This window comes from Myotis nattereri (assembly GCF_964212035.1).
Source record: "Myotis nattereri genome assembly, chromosome: X".
In the NCBI taxonomy this organism is placed as follows: domain Eukaryota; kingdom Metazoa; phylum Chordata; class Mammalia; order Chiroptera; family Vespertilionidae; genus Myotis; species Myotis nattereri.
Window position 1 is genome coordinate 148,465,845 of NC_138078.1, and position 27,133 is coordinate 148,492,977.

A 27,133-nucleotide genomic window follows, 5' to 3' on the forward strand; every position below is an offset into this window, starting at 1 on the left:
AAGCCATCTAGTTTGTGGTACTCTGTCAAGAGACAAAGCAATCAACAGAGTCAGACTCAGGTGACACAGTTGTTGGAATTATCAAACAGGAAATTAAAATAACGATGATTTAATATGTTAAAGAAAATAGTGGAAAATGTGAACAACACATGAACAGATGGGAAATTTCAGCAGATAACATAACTGAGATGAAGAATGCCTTCAATGAGCTCACCCAGTAGACTTAACAGAGCCAGGACAGGGGTTAGAATCAGTGAACTTGATGATAGGTTAATAGAAATTATCCCAACTAAAACACAAAGAGAAATAAAGATTACAAGGGGGCATAGATGTAGGGGTGCAAGAAATTAGTAGTGTTTTTCAAGCTAACATAGTCTATTTTCTGGTCAAAAATAATTTTATTTACATTCCATACCATGCAACAATATGTTCACCCATTCCAAGACCTCCAAATGTCTCATCCCAAATTGTGGCACCATGTTCAAATCCAGGACCTCAAGTCTTCTGTATCAGGTTCAGAAGTGGCTGAGGCTCTCTGAGTGCAGCTTCTTAATCTAGAGACCTGTGAGCTAAATAACAAGTTATATGAACGACCCCCCCCAACACACACACACACACACACACACACACACACACACTATAATGGTGACATAGGAACAGAATTAACTGCAATACACACTCCAATTCAAAAAGGGGAGAAAGAAGAGGCACATATCTGTCACTGTTCCATAACAATTCTTGAAATCCCACAGAACAAATGTTTTCAAGTCTTCCTGCTTCAGGGGTAGATGTTTTTTTATTAGGTCACAGTTCATCTGGGAATGTTTCCCCAGTCCATTTTAATATATTGTTCTTGGGTCTTCTCTCTGAGACCTCCTTCTTTTCCCATTAGAAATGGCCCATGTTTGCAGCCGTGTAACTTTCTCAGCTTCATTTCTATTCATAGAAGCTAGAGAGGAGAGTCCAGGTACCACTTTTCATTCTGGATTGTTTCAGTCCCTTTAAGTCCAGCTTGGAGGCAGTTTCACTAGTAAAACTCTATTAAAAACTTTAAATGTTTCCTATGAATCTGGTTTGTATTTCTCTACTTTGAGCAATGTGTCAGGCTACTGGGGACGATGTCATGAAGTCTACAGAAGCCATTTAGCTTAGCTTAGAGGGTCTCCCAAATACCAACTTAAATGTTTCATGCATTTTTACAAAGGGTCTTACATCTGCACTCATGACTTGATCTCTACCCTGAGGCCATTTTCACTTTGAAAGTATTTTGGAGACTGGAGATGTGAAAGTTATTTTCTAACCCAGCAAGTAGAGGTGTTTGTTTTTTCTTCTGAATTCTGCTTGTAAATGGAATAGTCATTCTCTTAGTTCATATCTCCTTTTTTACCTTATTATATGAGCTCGTAGAAATAAACGAACTTCCAGCATTCTGTTGGAAATCTATTTAGCTAGATCCACAAGTTCATTTGATACATTCTCTATTTTCCCACAGAGCATGGTGACTGTTTTGCTTTTTCTTTACTAAATAACACGGGACGCCATCTTTTCCAGGCTTTCTTAACAGTTTTCCTCCAGGTCCAAAGTCAATGCCACATGTCTTGTGTTTTGGTACAATACCCCCCTCCCTACCCCCCAGCGATCATACACTTTTAAGTATTATTAGCATTTGCTGTGCAACAAAGTACCCTAAAACTTAGCAGTTTAAGACAATAATTATTTTATTTATCTCAAAGTTCTCCATGTATGCTGGGATAACTGGTATGGCTCTTCTTATATGGGCTGGATTGGTTGGGGTTGGAGACCAAGGAAGGCCACACTCCCATGTCTGGTAGGTGACCTGAAGGGCCTCAGCTAGGCTGGCTCATCTTTGCTCCATCTGGTTTCTCATCCCCCAGTAGAGTAATCTGAGCTTCTTCATATGAAGGGCTTAGAATTTTGAAGAGTAGCAAGAGAGTAAGCCTCAAGGTAAGCTTTTTTCACACTTCTTCAGCCATTTCTTGAATCTCTTCGCTAATGTACAGTGGCCAAAACAAATCACATGGCCAAGTTAAGAGTCAAGGAGTAGAGAGGGAGCTCTACTGCTTAATAAGAGAAAAAACAGAGTAACATTGCAAAGGAGCAGGCAAAAAATGACAGGAGAGACCTTTGGCATTTTTGCATTGTTCCACAATTAAAAAGGATAAAAACACAATGTCATGGGAACCAGTATGAATGATAGGATTACATTTGTGTGTTCATGTAAAATTATATCTTCAGATGTGTGTGTATATAAAATCACAATGACCATAAAACTGTGAATTCATGTGAGAGAAAAATTCAATAGAAGACATATTTAATAGATGCAATTATATTAAATTTAAAAAATGAACTTCAGTGATTCCTCCTGCTGTGCATTGTGTTCTGCCACAAACAACCTACAGAACTGAGAGTAGGTCTACACATCAAATATGTTATTTTATTGTCCTACTTTTCATTTTGTTGTCACTTTAAATTGTTTAATGTAACAGTAAACATGACTAACATTTACATAATTTTACACACTTCATCTGCAAAGAATTTGGTAACAATTTGCCTTATAATACTTCCTTTACAATAGGAAGGCTTTCCTCCTAATGTATTAAACTGACATCATTTTTCCTAGTATGAATTCTATTATACAGGGTGTCCCCAAAATGTATACACACTCATTTCTATAGATTCATTTAAATTTTGGAGATGAACTGTATGTTAATAAACACTGATTATATCTCAAAGTGTGTATACATTTTTGGGACACCCTGTATTTTGTGAGGCTGTGCAAATATGAAAATTCCCCTTCATTCAATGCATTCTAAGAGGATATCGTCTAAATAATTTTTTTTACCTCAAGTGAGAGAGCCTGACGAATACTTTTTACTATGCCATATATTCATATAGGGTCTGTCTTGGATGAATTTTATAATATACCCTTATACCTGACTTCTGTGATAAGGCTTTCTCATTTTTAAGAGACAGGGTTACTTTCATGTATGAATATTACGATGCATACTCAGAACTGATTTCTGAGTAAAGCCCTTTCCACAGTCACTGCATTTATAGGGCTTTTCTCCAGTATGAATTGTCTGGTGTTTATTGAAATTTGACCTGTCAGTGAAGGCTTTCCCACATTCTGCACATATATATGGTTTTTCTCCTGTGTGAATTCGTTGATGTACTTTGAGATGTGGTTTCTTGGAGAAGGATTTCTCACAGTCAGGACATTTATAAGGCTTCTCTGTAGTATGAATTCTCTGATGTGTAATTAATTCGGACTTCTGGAAAAAAGCCCTCCCACAATGAGCACAAACATAGGGTTTTTCTCCAGTATGAATTGTCTGGTGCTTATTGAAATTTGACCTGTCCGTGAAGGCTTTACCACATTCAGCACATATATAAGACTTCTCTCCAGTATGAGATTTCTGGTGAGTATTGAGATTTGACCTGTTGGTAAAGGCCTTCCCACACTCAGTGCATATATAGGGTTTCTCTCCTGTATGAATTCGTGTATGCATCTGGAGTTGTGACTTAGAAGGGAAAGATTTCTCACAGTCACTGCATTCATAAGGCTTCTCTCCAGTATGAATTCTTTGATGTGCAATCAAGTGTGCCTTCTGGATGAAGGCCTGCCCACATGCAGTACAAATATAGGATCTCTCTCCTGTATGAATTCTCTGATGCATCCTGAGTGTTGATTTTTGGGTAAAGGCTTTCCCACACTCACTGCATTTGTGGTGTCTCTCTCCAGTATGAATTTTCTGATGTACACTGAGAGCTGAGTTCAGGGAGAAGCCTTTCCCACATTCACTGCATTCATAGAGTTTCTCTCCAGTATGGGTTGTCTGGTGCCTAAGTAGAGATGACACCTGGAAAAATGATTTTCCACATTCACTGCATGTATAGGGTTTTTCTCTAGTATGAGTTTTCTCATGCATAATTAATTCTGAATTCTGGATGAAAGCCTTCCCACATTCAGTACATACATACAGTTTTTCATCTCTATGAACTCTCAAATATATGCTGAGTAGTGGCTTTTGTGTAAAAACATTTGCACATTTGCTAAGTTCATGAGGTTTTTCCATGGTATGGATTCTCTGAGATGCAAAGAGGTGTGACTTCTGGGTGAATATCTTCCTAAATTCAGTACACATATTTCCTTTTTCCCCAACAGGAAACTTCAGATTGTGACTGAGTGCTTGTTTGAGGTTGAGGACTTTTCCACACTGATTACATTCACAAAATTTCACTCCTGTATGCATACTTTCATGGTTAGTAAAAGAACTCTGGGTGAAATTTTGACTGTGTCTATTAATTTTATCAATGTTCTTTGTTGCTTTGTTTTTAGAATGAATATGTAAATCTAAATCATGCTTAAAACCCTTTTCAAATGAGTCACATTTATGGGGTCTTTTCTGTGATGCAATAATATGATTTGGGCTTGGATAAACAAATTTTCTGCTGCCTTTATATTCATAATGCCACTCCGTATTCAATATTTTCTTATTTACAAATGTAGCATGACTCACAGGTTTGCTGTGTTTTTCCTGATATCTTTTCATCTGTTCAGCATCTTGCCACAGTTCTAAAATGGAATACAATGAATCATCTCTTATATCTTCACCCTCCATTTCACTATGAAATGAAGCTTTCCCAGAAATTCTTTTTTGTGAGATCTTAATCCCAAACTTCCCATCTAAAAAGAGAGAAAAAAGTAAAATCAACACTTATAGATAGCAGAAGATTAAAAGATACATATAAGCTAATCCAAATTGAACACAGGGAAACCAGTGAATCCAATGATGACAATGAAAATAATTACAGGAAATACATATATAGCACTTATTGTGTGTCAAGCTCTTGCACGACACTTATGATGTTCCAGGCATTGTTAAGATATAAACATGAACTCATTTAATCCTTTCCAAAGTTCTATTTTCTATTATTATTTATCTATTGTAGATAAGGAAAGTAAAGCTCAGAATGGTTTGATACATATAATTTGTCGTAAAACATGGTTATAGCTCAATTTGGGTAGGAGGCTTGAATATCAAGTAGGGTGGACTGAAGATTAAAAAGACAAGGATTTTCAGGAAAAATATTGATGGAGAGCCTAGGCTCGGAGAGGGTGACTGAGAGACTAAGTCCTCATTAGCTTTAGATTCTAAATCCTCACTGATCTTGTTGCTTCTTGCTATTAGCAACAATACCAAATTCATGAGATCAAAAAAAACAATTTCACTTGCTGAGGGAGTATATCCTAAAAGTTCTCATCACAAGGACAAGAACATTTTTTATTTTTGATATCTATATAATATAGGTGTTAACTAAATTTATTGTGGTAATCATTTCACAATGTATGTAAGTCAAGTCATTATGCCTCTAGGAAAATTATTGTGGTGATAGCCATCTTGACCTATACAAACAATAAATGGATGTCTATACTCCAACTCTCCATCATGTGTAATTGTTTTCTATTAAACACAACTTTCATCAAGAGCCGGATATACACTCTTTTCAGAGACACATGGAACATTCCCAAAGATAGACCATTTGCTGAAATCATACAGAATGTATTCTCAGAATACAACAGAATGAAACTAGACAAAATAAAGAAAACAAATTCCTTGAAAAAAACCACAACTTATTATGTATGACAAAAGATGAAACAGAAAATTGAAAGAGCCCTATGTATATTAAAGAAATTGAACTAGTTATTAAAACTTTCCCATCTGGCAAACTCCAGGCCCAGAAAGTCTTGCTGGTGAATTCTGTGAAACAGCATAAAAAGAAATAACAAACTTACACAAACTATTTCAGAAAATAGAGAACTCATTCACAACTCATATTATGCAGCCAAGTGTAACCCTAATATCAAAACCCGACAAAGATATTTCAAAAAAAAAAAGAAAGAAAGAAAGAAAGAAAGAAAGAAAACTACAAACCGGGATCACGCATGCAAATATTTTAAACAAAATATAAAAATAGAATCCAACAATATATAATAAGGGTAATGTATATAATAATCACCAGTATTTGTCCCAGAAATACAAGGTTAATTTAACATTTGAAATCAATCAATAAATTTGCCATATTAACAAAATAAAAACAATAACTCATATGATCACTAAAGCATTTGACAAAATTCAACACTTAACTATAATTTTTGTTAAAAACCTCTTTAACCAGCTAGGATTAGAAAGGAACTTATGTAACCTGATAAAGGGTAGCTTAAAAAAACTACAGCTAACATCATACTTAATGATATGAATTTTTTGCTCCTAATATCAGGAACAAGGCAAGCATGCCCACACTCACACTTCTATTCAACATCAAACTGAAGGTCTTAGACAGTGATATAAGGAAAGGAAAACAGATAAAAAGATTGGACAGAAAGAAGTAAAACTGTCCCTAAAGTGATGAGTATTTACTTACAAGGAACCTAGAAGACAAACAACCCAATAAAATGAGGAAGATATGTAAATAGACACTTCACACAAAAATGTACAAATGGTCAATAGCACATGAAAAGATATTTAACATCATTATTCACCAGAGGAATGCAACTTAAAATCATAATGAGTTACCATTACATATCTACTACAATAGTAAAAATTAAAGAGACTGATGACAGCAAGTGTTGGCGAGGATGTGGGGCAAGAAGAATTCTCAGGTATTGTGGTTGGAAATGTAAAAAGGCACAGCCACTTTGCAAGACAGTTTAGCAATTTCTTATAAAGATAAGCATATACCTATTTTATAACCTGACAACTCCATTCCTAGGTATTTACCCAAGAGAAATAGAAACATATGTTCACACAAAGATACACTAAAATGATCACTACAGCTCATAATAACCAAATAATAACTCCCTGTCATCAATAGGGATATAAACAAATTACCATATATTTATACCATGGAGTAGTAGTGAGCATCTTAAAAGAACAAACTAGTGATATACTCAATAACATGGGTAAAACACAAAATCATTATGCTGAATGCAAAGAGCAGACAGTATAATTCCCGTTGATATAAACAATAAAGACAAATATATTCTATAGTGAGAAAATGCACGTTGATAGTTGCCTGGGGTCCCGGATGGTTTGGCTCAGTGGATAGAGCGTCGGCCTGGGGACTGAGGGGTCCTGGGTTCGGTTCCGGTTGGGGACACATGCCTGGGTTGTTGCGGGCTCGATCCCCAGTAACGGGGCGTGCGGGAGGTAGCCAACCAATGATTCTCTCATCATCTCTCTCTCTCTCTCTCTCTCTCTCTCTCTCTCTCTCTCTCTCTCTCTCTCTCTCCCCCTCTCCCTCTCTCTCCCTCTCCCTTTCTCTCAGAAATCAATAAAAATATATTAAAAATTTATTTAAAAAATAGTTGCCTGGGGCTGAAGTGGTGATAAGCATTGACTACAAGGGACATGAAGGAGCATTTCTGTGTGATGGAATGTTATATATTATGATAGGGGTAGTGGTTATACTAGTGTGTACCTTGTCAAAACTCATCAAGCTATATACTTAAAATGGATACACTTTAGCGTATGTAAATTATACTTTAATAAGTGGAATCTAATGAACAAAATGAACTAACAAGTAAAATAGAGACACATTCATAGATAAAGAGCAGGCTGATAGTTGTTGGGGGTAGGGTTGGGGATGGAGGAATTGAGCAAAAATAAAAAAGAGAGAAAAAGCTCATGGATATGGACAACAGTGTGGTTACTGCTGGGGGTGGGGTGGGAGAGAGGTAAAAGAGCGTATAGAGGGGATAAATGGTGATGGGAGGAGACCTGACTTGAGGTGGTGAACAAACAACGTAGTATACAGATGATGTGTTGTGGAATTGTGCACCTGAAATCTGTATAATTTTGTTCACCAGTGTCACCCCAATAAATTCAATGAAAAGAAAAAAAGTAGATTTTAAAAGAAAAAATGATATGTGACTAACCACAGTCAGAATATGGAAGAGAGGCATGGAGTAGGTGAGGTGGAGATGAGTGAGGAATCTGCAGGTGATAAATACAAAGAGAGGAGGTGAGGCTGGTTGCAGGTGACAGTTTATTGGTATCTTAGAATGAGAAGACAAAAGTGAAAGAAGAAGGAAATAAAAGGGTACGGGGAAAAATAGGAGTGAGGCAACCAACTAAATCCATTAAAACCTGAATGTATATGATAAGATTCTAAGACCCTGGGGTTGGGGTTAAATAATGAAGCATAAAATGTTATGGAAGAAAAGAATATCCAAGAAAGCAACATCCATAGTGAAGAAGGCTGGCATATGATCTAAAGTATGGGAATTGCAGCAACTCTTCTGGAGGAAACCCCAAAGAAAACAGTTGATGACAATACAGAAAATAAAGACAGAGCAATTTGGTTACCTGAGAGGCCTATGCTATTTATTTTCAAGCAGTTTCTAAAATTTAAACCTTCAAGAAGGCAGCAAAGACACCAACCTCTCTGGGGGGAAAAAAAGTATTTCCATGTCTCCTTTCTGCCTGGATCACACTCACACTGACCTGAACAACTCTGATGTGGGGTTTCTCCCTCCAATATCCATGGTTCCTCTCCTTGCTCCAAATTGAAGATGACCTCTGGTTTGGGAAGTTCATACCCTGTTAATAAGACATAATAGAGAACTGGGTCCAGCTAATTGTTTTCCATTTGTTCATTAGAAAAGAAAACACATTTGACTGGGGAAACACTAATAATCACAGAGGTGAAAGGGACTGAAGAATCTCAGACCAATCAGGGATTATATCAGCATGCACTTAAGATATCCCAGAGCACTCAGCAGCTGGGAATGGAAATGGTTCTGTCTTAGTTTCCTTGGGCTGCTTTAACAAAGTACCAATAACTGGCTGACTTAAAACCACAGAAATTTACTGTCTCCTACTTCTTTAGGCTAGAATTCTGAAATCAAGGTGTTAGCAGGGTCATGTTCTCTCTGGATGATAGGAGGGAGAATCCTTCCTTGCATCTTCTAGCTTCTGGTGTTTGCTGGAAATCTTTGGCATTCCTTAGGTTATAAATGCATCACTCTATTGTGTTTTCTCATCATCTTCCCTCTATGAGTATCGATTTCTGGGCTCTTTTTTTTATGCCAGCTATATTAGATTAGGGCCCACCCTCATGACCTCATTTTAACTGATTACCTCTAAAAGACCCTATTCCCAATTACGGTCATATTCTGAGGTATTAGGGGTTAAGACTTCCACATATCTTTTTTGTGGGGGGACACAATTCAACCCATCAGAGCTTGCCCTCTGAACCCCCCAAATTAATATTCTTCCCATGTTGAAAATACACTAATTCCATCCCAATGTCCCCTAAAGTCTTAATCATTCTAGCATCAACTCTTAAGTCTAAAATCATAAACTCAGAGTCTCAGATATCATCATCTAAATCACCCAAATCAGTTATGGGTGACACTTAACTATGAGTCCAAAATCCAAGTGTCAACAGGGCTATCCATGCTCCTTTTGAAGGTGTTAGGGAAGGAGCTGTCTCATGCCTCTCTCCTGGTTTCTGGTGGTCTCGGCATTTCTCGGCTTATAGATGCATCACTCCAGTCACATGGCCATCTTTTCCTTGTGTGTCTTCACATTGTCTTCTCTGTGTGTGTGTGTCTGTCTCTGTGTTTAAATTTCCCTTTTTTATAAAGACACCAGTCACAGTGGATTAGGACCCACCCTAATAAACTCATTTTAGCTTGATTACTTCGGTAAAGACCCTCTTTCTGCCCTAGCTGGTTTGGCTCAATGGATAGAGCGTCAGCCTGCAGACTGAGGGGTCCCGGGTTCGATTCCAGCCAAGGGCACATGCCTGGGTTTCGGGCTTGATCCCCAGTGGGGGGCGTGCAGGAGGCAGCCAATCAATGATTCTCTCTCATCATTGATGTTTCTCTTTCCCCGTCTCCTTTCCTTTCAAAAATCAATAAAATATATATTTTTTAAAAAGACCCTCTTTCCAAATAAGGTCACATTCTGAGGTACTGAGGGTTAGGACTTCAACGTATTTTATTTGGGGGATATAATTTTACCCACAATTGTCTCCTCACTGGTTTCATGGGGTATCAGTGCTTACCCACTGAGAGCAGGTGGCTGTAGTTCTCCAGCATCACCTCCTGGTACAGGCGTCTCTGAGTAGAGTTCAATTGCTGCCATTCCTCCCTGCTGAAGTCCACAGTCACATCCTCAAGTGACACTGAGACCTGTAACAACACAAGCTTGTTCAAGGTGACAAGGTCAGCACTGGGGGATAGGGAAAAGATAGAAAATAAGTTTCGCCCTTGCCGGCTTGGCTCAGTGGATAGAGCATCAGCCTATGGACCAATGGGTCCCGGGTTCAATTCCGGCCAAGGGCACATGCCTGGGTTGTGGGCTCGATCCCCAGCAGGGGGTGTTCAGGAGGCAGCCGATCGATGATTCTCTCTCATCATTGATGTTTCTATCTCTCTCTCCTTCTTCCTTCCTCTCTGAAATCAATACATTAAATATATTTTTTTAAAAAAAGAAAATAAGTTTCAATGCCTATTAAATACCTAGTTATATAGAATGTTATGTAAACTACAAACATCAAATCCTAAATTTCTGCTATTCATTGTGTACAATAAAAGGATTACTTTTGTACAAAATTTGACTTTGATCCTATTTTGTTGCTCATTTTAATAGGAAATTTTATAACTTTTACAAAGAAGCATGTATATACTTTTAAAAAACTTTACATAGTTCCCTCTACTGTTGCTTTCATTTACTTTAAAAAATATGGCCATTTTCTTCTGATGCCTTTTTATTGCTCATTTCTAATTTAATTTCATAGCGGTGAGGGAATATATTCTGTATGATTTCAACACATGGTCTATCTAGGAGAATGTGTTACATGCCCCTGGAAAAGAATGCATATTTATCTGTTAGTGGGTAAAAACTGACAAGGAGATGTTAAAGTTTATATGATTATGCAAAGGACATAGAATAGCCAAAGCAAGAAGTAGTATGGAGTATTTATACTGTGTAATGTTAAGATTTCCTATAAAGCTACAATAATTCAGACAAGGTGGTACTGATGTAAATACAGTTAGATAAATCAATGGAATGTAACAGAGAGTCCAAAAACAGGTCTGCACATATATTGATGATTGCTTTTTTACAAAGATGCCAATGTGATTTAATGGGGAAAAGGAGAGTCTTTTTAAAAAATGTGCTGGAATAAATGGTTGTCAGTATTGAAGAAAAAAACTTTGACCCATACTTCACACCACATATAAAATTAACTCCAAAATTAAAGGAAATTAAGTTCCTGTATGAATAAATTGCTTTTATTAGGCCAAAAGTCATACAGATAACAACTATAAGCTCTGAACAAAATATAAAAAACCATGATCTGAAGATACTGAAGAGCAACCTAAGTTATGCATCTACTGGAAGAGAGTTAATGCAAGAAGGGATGACACAGGATGTGTTTACTATTTTTACAGCTTTTAGTTTGTAAATAAGCCCAGTCAGTCATGCAAGGTAACTAAAATTCCAATTTTTAAAACCTTCATTCTTATTGACTTAAAAAATCAAAGGAGTGTTTTGCAATCATAACGACCACTGGAAAGTCAGGGGGGAATCCAGATGGAGAGGAGTGCCTAAATTCTGTATAAGAACTCTGCCCAAATATCTGCTTACCTACTTAAATGAACTAAAATCTGAGCTATCACACACTACAGAGAAGATAGTTTCCACTTTGAGTCCAGCCACAAGTCAAATGCTTACTAAACAAAACAAAACAAAAAAGCAGCAATCTTTAAGGGAACTAAATAGAATAAAAAATTTCAACAATACATGATTTACAACAACCAAAATACAATCCAAAATAACATAGAGAGAGAAAGGTATCAAGAGAAAGAGAAGAGATTCAAGAGTAAAAGCAGAGACTGACCCTGAGATGATCCAAATGCCAGAATTAGACTTTAAACTAGTTGTGTATAAATATGCTCAAGAACATAAGGACAACTATGTTCATAATAAATAATAGGATAGTTCAACTGAGGAATGGGAACTATAAAAAAGTAACTAACTGAAAAGTCTAGAACTGAAAAATGCAATCCGAAACTTAAAAATTTCCCTGGATGGACTTACCAACAGAATGTAGATAACATAACAAAAGAAAGAGTTAATGAATGTAAGACAGACCAATAGAAGTTAACCAATCTGGAAAGTAGAGAGAAAATTCTTGGAAAAAGTAAACAAAATAATAGAGTCTTAGGGATGGGTAATACAAAATCAAAAGATCTAATATACATGTAATTTGAGGTCCAGAAGAAAGGGGGCAGAAAAGATGTTTTTAAAAATAATGAGCAGCATCAGCAGATGAGTGGACTAAAAAACTATGGTACAGCTACACAATGGAATACTATGCCGCTATAAAAAAGAAGGAACTTTTACCACTTGCAAAAATATGGATGGAACTGGAGAGCATTGTGCTAAGCGAAATAAGCCAGTCGGAGAAAGATAAATATCACATTATCTCACTCATATGTGGGATATAATGATCAACATAATTTGATGAACAAGAATAGATAGATCTAGAGATAAATGGTAGGGGAAGAAGGGTTAGAGAGCAACCAAAGGACTTGTATGCATGCATATTAGCATAACCAATGGACACAGACACTGGGGAAGTTGGGGCTTGCCCGGGGTGGGAATGGCTGGGGAGGTCAATTGGGAGAAAAGGAGACATATGTAAAACTTTAGACAATAAAAATAAATAAATAAATAAATAAATAAATAAATAAATAAAATGGGCAGAAACTTCCCAAATTTGGCAAAAGACATACATTTACAGATTTAAGAAATCTGGCAAACCCCAAGCAGAATAAATCCACAGAAAACCATGCCTAGGCACATTGTAGTCAAACTTTCAAAAACCAAAGAATAAAAGATTTTGAAAGCAGCCAGAAAACAAAACAAAATGACATATTATATACATGGAAACAGTGATTTAAATGATACTTTTTAAATGCTAAAGAAAATAAGTGTTATCTGGCTGGGCAAAGTTAGCAGTTCCATAATTAGGTCTCAAGGCCTAAAAATAACTCTTCATGGCTTTTGGTTCTGCTCTCTTGGTTCTTCCCACTTTCTAAGTCATACTTCCTTTTACATGAATGGTCAGCAGAAGAGTTTTCTCAGCCTGCTTCCTGCCAGTAGAATTTTGGGAATCCAACGTCTTCCTTTCATTTTGTGTAGTCTCTATCCCTTTCAATTTAAGGTGAGCGTTTCTGCTGATACAGTTTGCTCTAATATTTTATGGTTTGTCTATTAATCTCATTGGGTTTACTCCATTAGACAAAAGCTTCAGCCATAAATCTCTTTGAGATGAGCCATTCTCTACCTTGGACTCCTGCTGAAAGGAATGATGGACAACACTCAAGCTTTCAAGAAGCCCTCTTGTATGATTGAGAAGATCTGTAAGTTACCCCCTTCACCTGTGCAAAGAGTTTTGATGGCTGAATGCTCTGAGCCCTCACTGCTCAGATTATTGCCATTGCTTTCTGGATCCACCATCACATTGGACATGGCAACACATGTATCCTCACAGACTGGGCACAAATGAAAACACTGCTTTTCTGATGCAGAAGCTACCACGATATACCAAATCTGTGACTCCTTCCACAAGATGACCCGTTGTGACGAGAAAGTGCACACAGCATGAAGTGAGTGTGGCCCACCTGCTCCTGGCCAACTGACTACATCACACTTCAAGCCCCTCTCTGATTTGCATCATAGTTTATATGTTTTCAGGTTAAAATATTGCTGTTTCAGTCTGCTCAGCCCACTCCAGCCACACAATTGTGGATCTTGGAACTAACCTGTATCAAGTTTTCAGCTTTCTGGACTATTTGTAGCCTAAAAATGGAACACCTTTCATTGCACAAGCCATGTAACAATGGACTGATAGTTAAAGTATTTGATGGACTTCCACACTCTCTCCCATCCACTGGCATGTGGTATTGTTGAGCATTGGAATGGCCTCCTCTAAAAGGAACTCAAAAGGATTTCAGACTCTGCCTCTCTCACCCTCTCCTGCTCCATACATGCTCTTTAGTAAGGCAGTTTAATTCGTGAATATGGTTGTCCCCAGAAAGGAATCATCTCGTTTCAGCTGCTCCCTGGGTAATGATGAGAACAAAAGGTGTTAGGAGTTATATGGACATATTTTAATAACTTGGAATCCTGTCTCGTTGCTAACCCTCTTGGAGGCAAAGCATCCAGAAAGAAGGGTGCCTAAGAGATTTCAGTTTAATTCTGGTTGTCACCTGGATTCTCTGGTTGGATTAACATTGTCCTAGAATAATGTGGTCGGCAAACTCATTAGTCAACAGAGCCAAATATCAACAGTACAACGATTGAAATTTCTTTTGAGAGCCAAATTTTTTAAACTTAAACTATATAGGTAGGTACACTGTTATTAACTTAATTAGGGTACTCCTAAGGCTTAGGAAGAGCCACACTCAAGGGACCAAAGAGCCACATGTGGCTCGCGAGCCGCAGTTTGCCGACCACGGTCCTAGATCATAAAGATAATTGCTTCTTGGTTCAGTACACTTGCTTACTGTGTTCCCCTTTAATGACCCACATGGGCCAAAGGGTAGAACATAACAGATCTCTGTAAGCTTATTAAAATGGCCTTGTTCCTCTTTCATCTGACTCATTGAAATGAAAGGTCTGGAAACTAGTAGGAGATGATTGGGGTGGGGGTGAATTTAATACTTACTAGAATGAACCCTAATGATTTTGTGTCAGCAGAGGGTGAGCAACAACACCGAAATTGAAGAAGAAACACCTTAAACCCCAGGAGGTACAGGAAAGGGAGGGGCATTAATAAGCTGTCTTTCTGAACTACTTGTGGAGCCTTCATCACAAAGGAAAATACCTTAGTACATCTTCCCCAAACTGCCGAAAGGGCGTAAAATTTACCTGTCAGGTCTGCTAATACCTGCATCCACAAGGTTATCACCATTCCCCTTAAGCTTGCTGAGAAGTCTACCAGAAACAGCTGGGAGGGCCCCAGCTCCTGCACCACACACAAAACACCCATCAACACCTTCAAATGTCTGCTCTCCTTGAGCCACTTGCCCTAGCAGCTGCTCAGTCATTATGTGGGGCAGAAGAATATCATGCAGCTAGTGACTTGGACATATAGGACAGGTTGGAATGAAGGCCTTCAGGCAGTCTCTCCAATAACAAGAACTAGACTCAAATTTTCAAACAGAACTGAGGACCCTTAATGTTGAACATAACCTGAGCCCAGTTAAGAAATCCCCCCAGCCGAAACCGGTTTGGCTCAGTGGATAGAGTGTCGGCCTGCGGACTGAAGGGTCCCGGGTTCGATTCCGGTCAAGGGCATGTGCCTGGGTTGCGGGCATATCCCCAGTGGGAGATGTGCAGGAGGCAGCTGATCGATGTTTCTCTCTCATCGATGTTTCTGACTCTCTGTCTCTCTCCCTTCCTCTCTGTAAAAAATCAATAAAATATATTAAAAAAAAAAGAAATCCCCCCACTCTTTTATGCTCTTAGAACCAACTTACCACAAATATCACCTTTCCCCTTATGGCTCAGATAACATTTGCTGTCCACTCTTTCTCATAACTCCCATAAGACTCCTGGGGCTTACGTATGACAAGGCCAAATGGAGACCTTTCTCCTTTTATTGAACTTGCTGAAAGGCTAGACACAGACCCTCCAACTCCCCACTTTCTCATGAATGATTAACTGAGATTAGAAGTTAAACTAGCTAGCTAGACACAGAGATAAGCATTTCTTTTCCAGCTGACGGAGACTTCTCCTGAATGCAGAAACAATCCTACCTATAAATCTCCCCACAATAACTTGTCTAATCCTCAGTATGAAAATAAAAGGCAAAACCACCTTGCCGAGACACTCCAACTTTCACATCTGGGGTGCTCTCCCTATTGCCTGAATAAAATCAATTTCCTTTTTTGTTCAGTTTTGTCTTTAATAGTTAGAGACTATCAGCTGGATGAGAGGCCACATGGGAGGCACTCTCAAGCTATGTCTCCTGACTGCTGGAGGTCCCACCAATTGTAAAGAGCACCTTCTTTTGGGGGGCGTCCTGGGATTGTACTTCTTATGCAGAAGCCAGGCATTAACTGGCCTTCCTCCCCAAAACATGGTGATTTTCACCTTAAGGGTGGTCATAAGTGAACTGAAAGTATGTGAGGTGGTGATTGGTGATTCAGGTAACCCATAATGACTCTGGGGGTCTCTCTAAAAGGAGGCAACCTACTTGGTTGCTAGTAGGAGCTTCCTAGAAGAGTAAATGGCTTGCTATTCATGTGAACCCTGAGGGCAGTTATTCCTATAATAGGAATCATCCAATTAGAAAAGGTGGTAGGACATTTGTCCCTGATTGTATCTGAGGTGATCAACATAATATCTTGGCTCTGGAAAGTATTCCGGGGTCAGGCTCAGCTTACTGTCCAAACAGAGGATGAAAATGCCACCTTGGGCCAAGACAGAATCTGTGCAATCGCTAATACATCCTGCTGTACCTGGATTCATGTCCCACACCAAGGACAAAGGTCAATATAGAAACTTAGGCAGAAAGGCACCTGGCTTTGTAAGGTAAACATTGATGGCTTAAAAGGATCTGTTCAGCTCATTGAGTCTGGAACCCCGGATGGCACAGATGAGCAAAATACTGCAGACTGGCCTCATTCTGTCACTTGGAGTCCTGTTGATTAAGTGTTGCATAAGATAAATTGAACAGCCTGGGCTCTCATCTCTGCCAGTCAGATTAATCAGAGTAGCTGACAGAGTAGTATACGCATGGGAAATTTTGCAGAAGGCAAGACAGTGCAGAAATGAAGGGTGGATATTATTGGGAGACAATTCTCAACAGATCTCTTGTGTTACAGTGAGCATTTCTACATGTCCTGGTACATCAGCCAAGGATTTCTGCTCATATTTCCCTGAGAGAATTGTTTTCTCTTATGATCTACATATGCTTTGATGAAGAAGGCTAAGATGTTTTCCAAAGAGATTATGCCAATTTACACTCCCACCAGCAGCAAATGAGCTGCTGGTATGTGCTGATATGGGCCTATAAGCTGCTGATATGGCTCCTCATCCTTGCTACCACTTGTCATCATCAGTCTTCTTTTTTTTATCTTTAAATTCTTTATTAGTTAAGGTATTACAAATGTGTCCTCATTCCCCCCCCCATTAGCCCCCATCCCCCCCCCCCCACTAATGCTCTCATCCCCCTGTTGTCCGTGTCCGTTGGTTTGGCTTATATACATGCATACAAGTCCTTTGGTTGATCTCTTCCCCTTACCCCCACCCTCCCCTACTTTCCCTCTGGGGATTAATAGTCTGATCGCTGTTTCTCTGTCTTTGGATCTGTCCCTGTTCATCAGTTTATGTTCTCTATATTCAACAAATGAGTGAGATCATGTGGTATTTCTCTTTCTCTGACTGGCTTATTTCACTTAGCATAATGCTCTCCAGTTCCATCCATGCTGTTGCAAAAGGCAAGAGTTCCTTCTTTTTTACCGCAGTGTAGTATTCCATTGTGTAGATGTAATCATCAGTCTTCTTAATTTTAGCCATTCTGGTGGGAGTGTAGTAGTATTACATTGTGGCTTAAATTTTGCACTTCCCTGATGACTAATGAGACTGGGCACCCTCTCAGGTGTTTGTTAGCCATTTGGATATCTTTTTTGTTACATATCTATTCAAATAAGGCATGTGACTACTGTGTAGTCTGCTTTTTCTTACTGTTTTGTTGTTCTTGATATATTCTGGCTAGAAGTCCTCCATTGTCTATCTCTTCTACTCTGTGGCTTGTAATTTTCTTCTTAATGAAAGTGATTATTATAAAAATCAAGATAGTAACTATCTTTGGGAGTAGAGGGACTCTGAAATTATACGGCCACTTTCTAGACTGACAAAATGAAAAATCAGTGAGCTGTACATTTTTTGTATGCTTTTCTGTATGTATGCTATATTTCACAATAAAAATAATTTTAAAAATATAGGCTTGCCCTAACTGGTTTGGCTTAGTGGATAGAGCATCGGCCTATGGACTGAAGGGTTGATTCTGGTCAAAGGTATGTACCTTGGCTGTGGGCACATCCCCAGTAGGGGGTGTGCAGGAGGCAGCTGATCGATGTTTCTCTCTATCCCTCTCCCTTCATCTCTGTAAAAAAATCAATAAAATATATTAATAAAGTAAAATGCCAGGAAAGCATTAATATATATATATATATATATATATATATATATATATATATAAGCTTAATCTATAACCCATCAACTCCACCCCTATGTATACAGTTAAGAGAGGGGTATACACATATACATGAAAAGAAACAAACAAAATTTTTTGTTCATGGTAGCATTGTTTATAATTCATATTACATTTCACCAAAATACTTAACAATAACAAAAGCTGATAAAAAATTTGTTTAGTAGGCCACCTTTTGTGAAATAAAAAGGAAAAAGTAAGGATGTGTTCTCAGCTGCTTTTATTTGCATAAAGGAACCCTAACCATTCAGTAAACTAACCTGGTTATGTGTATTAGACACAGGTGAGCAGATAAGAGAAAGATGAATGAGAATTTAGACTAGTAGATTTTTTTATATCCTCACCCAAGGATGTTTTTATTGATGAGAGAGAGAGAGAGAGGAGAGAGAGAGAGAAACATCAATGTGAGAGAGAATAATCAATTTGTTGCCTCCCAAACTCACCCCGACCTAGATCCAACCCACAACTTGGGTACGTGCCTTGACTGGGAAATGAGCTCACAACCTTTGAGTGTACATGACAATGCTCCAACTAACTGAGCCACCTGGCTAAGTTTAGGCTATGTAGATTTTTATAGTTTTGAATTTTATATATTTTCATTTTTGTGCTATGTGTCTATATTGTCAACCAAAATTAAATTAAAAACTATTACTAATATTTTTAGAGTGATAAGATGCTGCATCCATGAAACAAAAATAGCATGCTATTAAAAGAGAATATTCTGAAAATAAAGAGCTATTTAAAATAAAAAATATGTAACAGCATTAATGAGAGACACAAAAGAAGATTTATAAGATAAAGTGTTCCAAAAAACTCTTAGAAAGGAAAACAAAAGAGAAAGAAATGGAAAGCAGAACAAAGACTAAAAAAAGTAGGAGGGTCAACAGCTGAATAAGAAGAGTTTTTTGAAAAGTAGAGAAAATGACTAGACTGGAAATAGGCTTTTAAAATTCTGCACAAAAATGATTTCCAACTGAGAATTCTATATCTAGCTGAAAAGATAAATTTAGTATCAGAGTCAAATAAATATATTTCCACCCTGGCTGGCATGGATCAGTTAGTTGAGTGTTGTCCCAGGAACCAAAAGGTTGCTGGTTCAATTCTCTGTCAAGGCACATAACCAGTTTGCAGGTTCAGTCCCTAGTTGGGTGCATGTAGGAGGCAGCTGATCAATGTGTGTTTTTTCTCTCACTCTCCCTTTCTCTCCTTCTAATACATTTCCAAGGCACTTATTACTTTTTTATTTCTATAAATGTATTTCTACAATTATATATATTAAATAAATATAATTTTGCATGACATTTTCAGACATACAACTTTTCATAAAATCCACCTGTCATGTATCCATTTTCAAAGATAGACTGGAGGATGTCTCCCACAAAATGAGGGTGTAGACCAAGAAAGAGGAAGGCAGAGGATCCAATAAACAAGAAAGAAGACATAGGATCCCCAGGAAAGGGGATGTGCAATAAGACAGAGGTGAAAAGGATTTCCTGGGGGATAACACAGGGAAGACACCAAGATGATAGCTGTGTGTGAAGTTGAGGGAGAAACCAGACCAGCAGCCTGGTCAACAAGTTCCAGGAAAGAATTTATCACAGAGAAGACGTTGCTGCCCTGAGTTGAGACCATTCCCACCTACCAGTAGCTGTGTAAAATTGAGCCAGATAGTTTTTCTCTATGCCCACGTTTCCCTCTATAAAATGGGAGTAACAATTACACACACTTCTTGAGTTTGTTATGAAGATGAGTTAGTATATGTAGTATGTGTATAACAGTGCTGGGCACATAGTAAACATTATATGAGTGTTTCCAATTATTGTCACTATGATTATTACCTATATGTTTGAATATACAGAGAGGAGATTTAAACAATTAGAAAGAATTTGAAGTTGAATTATTGATCTGTATATAGTAAAGCAAAGTAATGACTAAACCAGAAAACTGTTAATTCCAAGAAAAAGAAAAAGTAGCATAGAAATAGGCACCTCTTTGTCTTCCTTACCTCACAGGAGCTGTCTCTTTCTCCTGCAGTCAGGGCCAGGGACCACTGGGGAGAGCTCTGGTTGGCTGGCATGTTTACTCGGGCCTCAGGCCTCAGGCTCTCTTGCTGACAACTCCGCTCTTCCCAGGAGCCTAGGGACAGGCAGGGTCTGTGGACTCAACCAGAGTTTCTGGGACCAGAAGGAAGATCTTGCAGCCTTCACTGTGGGGTCTGGTCCAGGAGCTCCACAGAGACTCCAAGAAACCTGGAAAGACAGTGTCCACATGGTTAGTCAAACCAGCATTCATGCCACAAACGTTACTTGGGGGCACCAGAGTATGGCACTGGATGCTGTGGGAGTAGAAAATGTCCAGTCAACACCTATTCTAGTTATTCACAAAAATGGAATATGAGTGAGACCACAGATTTAGACTAAAATTAATGAAGGCTTAAATTCTAGCTCAGCCAACTTTTAGCTATGAGAATATGAAAATGTTTCTTTAGGGTTTTTTTTCAAAATGAGTCAAAACTATTTATCTCAAGGGGTTGTGAGAGTTAGATAAGATGATGTTTGTAAGGCACTTAGCACCAGACCAGACCAGACGAGCCCAAGTAAACTTTTAATTCATATTAGCAAGCATTGTTATTACAAGGAATCATCTAATGTGCAGAAGCAGATACCTCATTTAATTTGCACAACAATCCTATCATCAATGTGTTGCTGCAATTTTCATTTTATACATAAAGAAACAGAAGTTTACAGATGTTAAGTAAAACCCAGTCTACGTGGTTTCAAAGTTCACATTCTCAATACTATACCATACGGTGCCTGTTATATGGTAGGCTCAAAATAAATGTGCTTCTGTTTACTAGATGTTGAAAACATGACTTTGATTTGGAATAAAAATGTTAAGTAAAGTTTCTTAAAATAGAAGAGACAGATCAGAAGGAAAATACTAATAGGCTGAGACTAAAATTGTTTAATTGCCTCAAAAATATCCAAAGGTAAAACTGTTTCTCCTGTTGAGGGAAGAGAGGGTGTCTCCATATCCAAGTGGAGGTATAATTTTATGCTGGTCAACCAATAGAGGCACTACAGATTTAGTCATTATTTTTAGGAAAGAGAAGGGGTGATATCCACATAAAATGAAGAGAAATTAAGACAACAAAAGTAAGAGATGAGATGAAGAGAAAACAAGAAAGTTAAATAAGAAGTAAATAAAATAAAAGGCATGAACAAGTTAAATTTTAAACACATAAAGATGATGATGCACTAAAGAAAGAGAAAATATGCTTTCTTTTCTTATGCCCATGGTACTCTTATAAAATTCCATCCAATAACTTATCTACAAAGAAAATCTGGTAGATGTTTTAATGCTGAGAATTGACAGGCTACATCCTTTGTTCATAGAATAAGGTGTTCAATGCCATTAGTCATTAGGAAATGTAAATCAAAACCAAAATTTTTAATTCATTTGGAGACCATTTCATATCCATTAGGATAGCAAAAATAACAACAACAACAAGAAACAATAACAAGTGTTGGTAAGGTGTGAATACACTGGAGTGCTCATACATTGCTGGAAGAATTGTAAAATAATTCAGGCATTCTGAAAAACAGTTTGGCAAAATGTTACCCACAGAGCCACCATATGATCCAGCAGTTCCACTACTAGGTATCTACCCAAGACATATGAAAACATGTGTATACTCCAAAACTTGTACACAAATATCCACAGCAGTATTATTCATAACTAGAGGCCCGGTGCACAAAATTCGTACACTCCGGGAGGTCCCTCAGCCCTGCCTGCACCCTCTCAGAGTCTGAGGAGCTGGCCTAAGCCGGCAGTTGGACATCCTTAGCACTGCCGCAGGGCTTCTGGCTGAGCAGTGCTCCCCCGTGGGAGCCAACTGACCACCAGGGGGCAGCTCCTGCATCAGTGCATGTCATAGTGACCAGTCATTCTGCGGTTGGGTCAATTTGCACATTAGCCTTTTATTATATAGGACTAGAGACCCGGTGCATGAAATTCGTGCACTAGGGTTTGGGAATCCCTCAGCCCAGCCTGCCCCCTCTCACAGTTCAGGAGCCCTCAGAGGATATCCTACTGATGGCTTAGGCCTGCTCCACAGTCTGGCCACAGAGGCTCAGATCAAGCACTGCGTGCTCACGTGTGTCTGTGTGTGTGTATCCGCTGGGCGCCTGCCCCCAACTGCATCAGAGGCTCGGAGAAGGCGCCCTGTGAGTGTGTGTGTGTGTGTGTGTGTCCGCTGGAGGTCTGCCCCCAACTGTGTCAGAGGCTCGGAGCAGGCGCCCCGTGTGTGTGTGTGTGTGTGTGTGTGTGTGTGTGTGTATGTGTGTCCAATGGGGGCCTGCCCCCAGCCGCGCTGCGGAGGCTCAGAGCAGGCTCCCCGTGTGTGTGTGTGTGTGTGTGTGTGTGTGTCTGCTGGGGGCCTGCCCCCAGCCATGCTGCAGAGGCTTGTAGCAGGTGCCCCTCTGTGTAGATCTCTCAGGCTCTGGGCTGCGCCCAGCCCCTCCTCCTGAGCTGGTTGTGACTGTTATGGAGTCCCAACCTCATTTGCATAACAAATATATATATATATAGAACTCACCTAAACGTCCATCAACTGATGAATGGATTAACAAATGTGGTAGATCTATATAATAAAATAGTATTTGCCAATAAAAAGTACTGATATATGCTATAACATGAAAAAACCTTGAAATCATTATCTTACATGAAAGATGCCAGTCACAGAAGACCACATATTGCATGATTTCATTTATGTGAAATGTCTAAAATGGGCAAATACATAGAGACAGAAATTGATTGGAAGTTTCCTAGGGTGGGAGTGTGGGCTGTCATAAGTGATGAATGTCTGCTATTGTGTACAAAGTTGAAAATGTTCTAAAATTAGATAGTGGTGATTGATGACTGGACAACTCTGTGAATGTACTTAATACCATTGAATCATATACTTTAATGGGTGAATTTTTATGGTATTGGAATGTATCTAAATAAATCTGTTTTGTAGATCTAAATAAGTCTGTTTTTAAAAGAAAAGCAATACAATCCAGGACCACAGTAGAAAATCAATACAGAAGATATACAATTTTTACCAGTTGTCATGTAACACACCAAAGTTATATATAAAGTGAAATTTATAGCTTTAAATGGCTTTATTTTTAATTAAAAATAAATATAACAAAAAGAGCTATCTGTTCAACCTAAAACATTAGAAGTAGAAAAATCAAAATTAAGCGAACCACCCAAAAAAGTAGTACTCAATAAAAATGAAATCTTAAATCAAATAAATAAAACAATAGGGAGTTTCAAAGAAACAAAGAGTTGGATCTTTGAGCTGACCAATGTCATTGATAACCCCCTAGCAAACCAGATAAAGGAGAATAGCTTAAACATTTTATATATATATATATATATATATATATATATATATATATATATATATACAAATATATAAATATACACACACATACACACACACAAACAAACATACAGAGGAAAAATCTTTCCCAGATGGGGTAATGGTTCAAAGTAGTTATTGTGAGATATTATGTATAACTGTACAGCAACATACTTTATTTTTTAATTTTTATTATTATTTTTTAATATATTTTATTGATTTCCGAGAGGAAGGGAGAGGGAGACAGAGACAGAAACATCAATGATGAGAAAGAATCCTTTTTTGGCTGCCTCCTTTATGACCCCCATTGAGGACTGAGTCCACAACCCGGGCATGTGCCCTGACTGGGTATCAGACCATGACCCTCCTGGTTCCTCAATGGTTGAGCCATGCCGGCCAGGCAACATACTTTAATATTGATGTGAAATAAGGGCTTTCCTAGCAAAATGTAAATTAACGAAGTTAATAGACGAAGAAACTCAAAAGAGAACAATGAATGTAGAAGAGATCAGAGCAAAAATGACATAGCACAACAAATACAAAGACGGAAAGGTAGAAAGGAAAGGGGGCCAGCCCACAGACCTCAAAGCATTGTAGAAGTCTATAACTAAAAACTGTCAACAGGCACAGACTAAAAAGCTCTAAGAAAAGTCTACTCCCCTTAATCGAAGTATCAAGAAAAGTGTGGCCTAACTGAACATACTCACCCTACTCCAGCCAAACACTAATAGAATACACATTCTCTTCAAGTACCCGTGCCACATTCTCTAAGACATACCACATCCAGAGTCATAAAACAAATCTCAACAAATTGAAATCATAAAGCATAAGTTCTTTGATTATAATAGTGCTGAATCAATAACAAAAAAATAAAACAAAAGTCACCAAATACTTGGGAATTAATAATCCATTTCTATATAATCATGGAGCACAGAGGAAGTCTCAAAGGAAATTAAAAAGTAACAATATAAATACAACCTGTTGAAAATTTGTGGAATGGAGATAAAGCAGTGTTGAAAGGGAAATTTATAAATTTAAATGTTTATATTTTCAGAATTAAGGTCTTAAACCAATAATTTAAGCTCCCACCTCAAAAATTAGAAAAAGAGCAAAGTAAACCCAAAACAAGAGAAGGGAGGAAGTAATAAATATAAGAGCAGAAATCAATGAAACTGAAAACAGTAAAACAATAGAGAATATCAATGAAAACAAAAGCTGGCTCTTTTTTAAAAAATATATATTTTATTGATTTTTTACAGAGAGGAAAGGAGAGGGATAGTCAGAAACATCCATGAGAGAGAAACATCGGATCAGCTGCCTCCTGCACACCCCCTACTGGGGATGTGCCCGCAACCAAAGTACATGCCCTTGACCAGAGCCGAACCCGGGACCTTTCAGTCCTCAGGCCGACGCTCTATCCACTGAGCCAAACCGGCTAGGGCAAAAGCTGGTTCTTTGAAAACGATAAAATTGGTAATCCTCTAGAAAGATTGACAAAGGTAAAAAGAAAACACAAATTACCAACAGCAGAAATGAAACAGGAGATATAACTACAGATCCTGCAGCTATTAAAAGGAAAGGGAATACTACACACAGCTTTATGCACATTAGCTCAACAACTAGGATGAAATAATCCAATTCCTCACAAAACACAAACTCCTACAACTCACCCACTATTAAATAGTTACTCTGAAAAGATATTAACTAGATCATCTGAATAGTCATATAACTACTACAGAAACTAAAGACATAATAAAAAAGCTTCCAAAAGGAAATTTCCAGACCCAGATGATTTCACTGGAGAATTCCACCAAACATTTAAAGAAAAATTAGCATAATTCTACACAATCTCTTCCAGAAAATAGAAGTGGACATTTTTCAAGTCATTCTATGATGCCAGTATTACCCTAATATTAAAACAGACAAAGATAATACAAAAAGAAGAAAACTGTAGATCAGTATTTCTCATGAACTTGATGCAAAAATCCTGGGGGGGAAAAAGCATTAGCCAGTCAATTCATGCAATACATAAAAGGAATTATACCACTACAATTACGTAAGCTTTATTCCAGGAATGTAAGGCTGGTTCAATATTCAAAAATCACCAGTGTATTCCCTCATATTAACAGGCTAAAGATAAAAAAAAATCACAAGATCATATAAATTCATACACAGAATGACAAAATTCAACACTTATTCATGATAAAAGTAGACAGAGACATAGATCAATGGAACAAAATAGAGAACCTAAAAATAGCCCCACACAACTACAGCCAATTTATTTTTGATAAAGATGCAAAACATATCAACAGAGGAAGAACGGTGTTTTTCAATAAGTGGTGCTTGAGTAATTGGACATTCAAACAAAAGAACCTCAATCTAAGCCTCTAACTTCATATGAAACTTAACTCAAATGGATCATGGACAGTAGGGAGGAAAAATGGACAAATCAGCATCACAGTAGAAAATTTATCTCTCCTCTCCCAGAAGTACAAGAAGCAGACAAAAAAGTGTACAAATATTGTACAATGCAACTGACAACTAAATAATTAAATATTATTGTCAATTTATATATGGAACATGTATAAACATTCACCGCGTACTAGGCCATGCATCCCCTCATATTTCAAGGAATGAGCTTCGCATAGACATTTTTCGGACCACATTTTTCTCAGGCTAGAAACCTATTCAATAAACTTTTAGAAACTGAAAACGCATTTCTAAATAACTCCTGGGCAGAAGAAAAAATTTTCAACTCTTAGAAAACACTTAGCACACAATGCACCAAACCTTGTGGGTTTTAGTGAACTTTAAGACCTTAACATTGACATGAGAAAAGCAAATCCTGCAAAATAATGAGCGAATTATCCAACTACAGTTAGACAACCGAGTGCATCACTGATCACACAGAATTCCCCAGCACTCACCCTCCCCAGGGCCGCATCCCTGCGAAACGCCTCCGGCACAGAGCACTGAGATCCTCCTGACAACAACTGTTCAACCGTGGCTGAGAACCACAGCCGCTTCCGGTCACCACCCCTAGCATCGCCCCTTCTCGGGATTCGGGGCGTCTCAGGAAGGGGGCGTGTTTCTGCACATGCGCAGAACCACATTTGAAGCCGCCGGCAGCCAAGCGTTGAGGAGATGGTATGCAGTTGGCACCCCTTGGTAGCACTGGGGAATATGGCCGCGCCCAGGTAGCGCTTCCTCGTCGTGGGATACACCATGTTGAAGGAGCGTCCATTCCCTACGGAGGATGAGGAAGCCTCTAAGTCAGAGAACCCAGCGATGGAACTGTCTCACAGGTGGCGGGAAGCACGCTTCCCGAAGGAGGGGGTCTTTGGTCTATAGATTTGTGTAATAATGTTCAGAGAAACCGAGGGGCCTCTGGAAAGACGC

The 27,133-nt window shown here is 38.4% G+C and overlaps 1 protein-coding gene across 2 annotated transcripts; it reads right to left on the bottom strand.

Moving 5' to 3' along the window:
• ZNF81 (zinc finger protein 81) lies at positions 1 to 26,775 on the bottom strand. Of its 2 annotated transcripts, none has more exons than XM_081081928.1 (6): positions 26,662 to 26,775; positions 20,330 to 20,573; positions 10,096 to 10,222; positions 8,529 to 8,624; positions 4,542 to 4,708; positions 1 to 569 (listed from the first exon to the last, which is right to left on the bottom strand). In XM_081081928.1, the coding sequence occupies exons 2-6, from the start codon at positions 20,399 to 20,401 to the stop codon at positions 555 to 557; spliced, it is 477 nt and encodes a 158-aa protein (XP_080938054.1). In that variant the 5' UTR covers positions 20,402 to 20,573; positions 26,662 to 26,775; the 3' UTR covers positions 1 to 554. The 2 variants fall into 2 exon arrangements, with proteins under 2 accessions (XP_080938054.1, XP_080938055.1); XM_081081929.1 differs by lacking the exon at positions 1 to 569 and adding an exon at positions 1,704 to 2,078.
• Between the last annotated feature and the right edge of the window lie 358 nt (positions 26,776 to 27,133).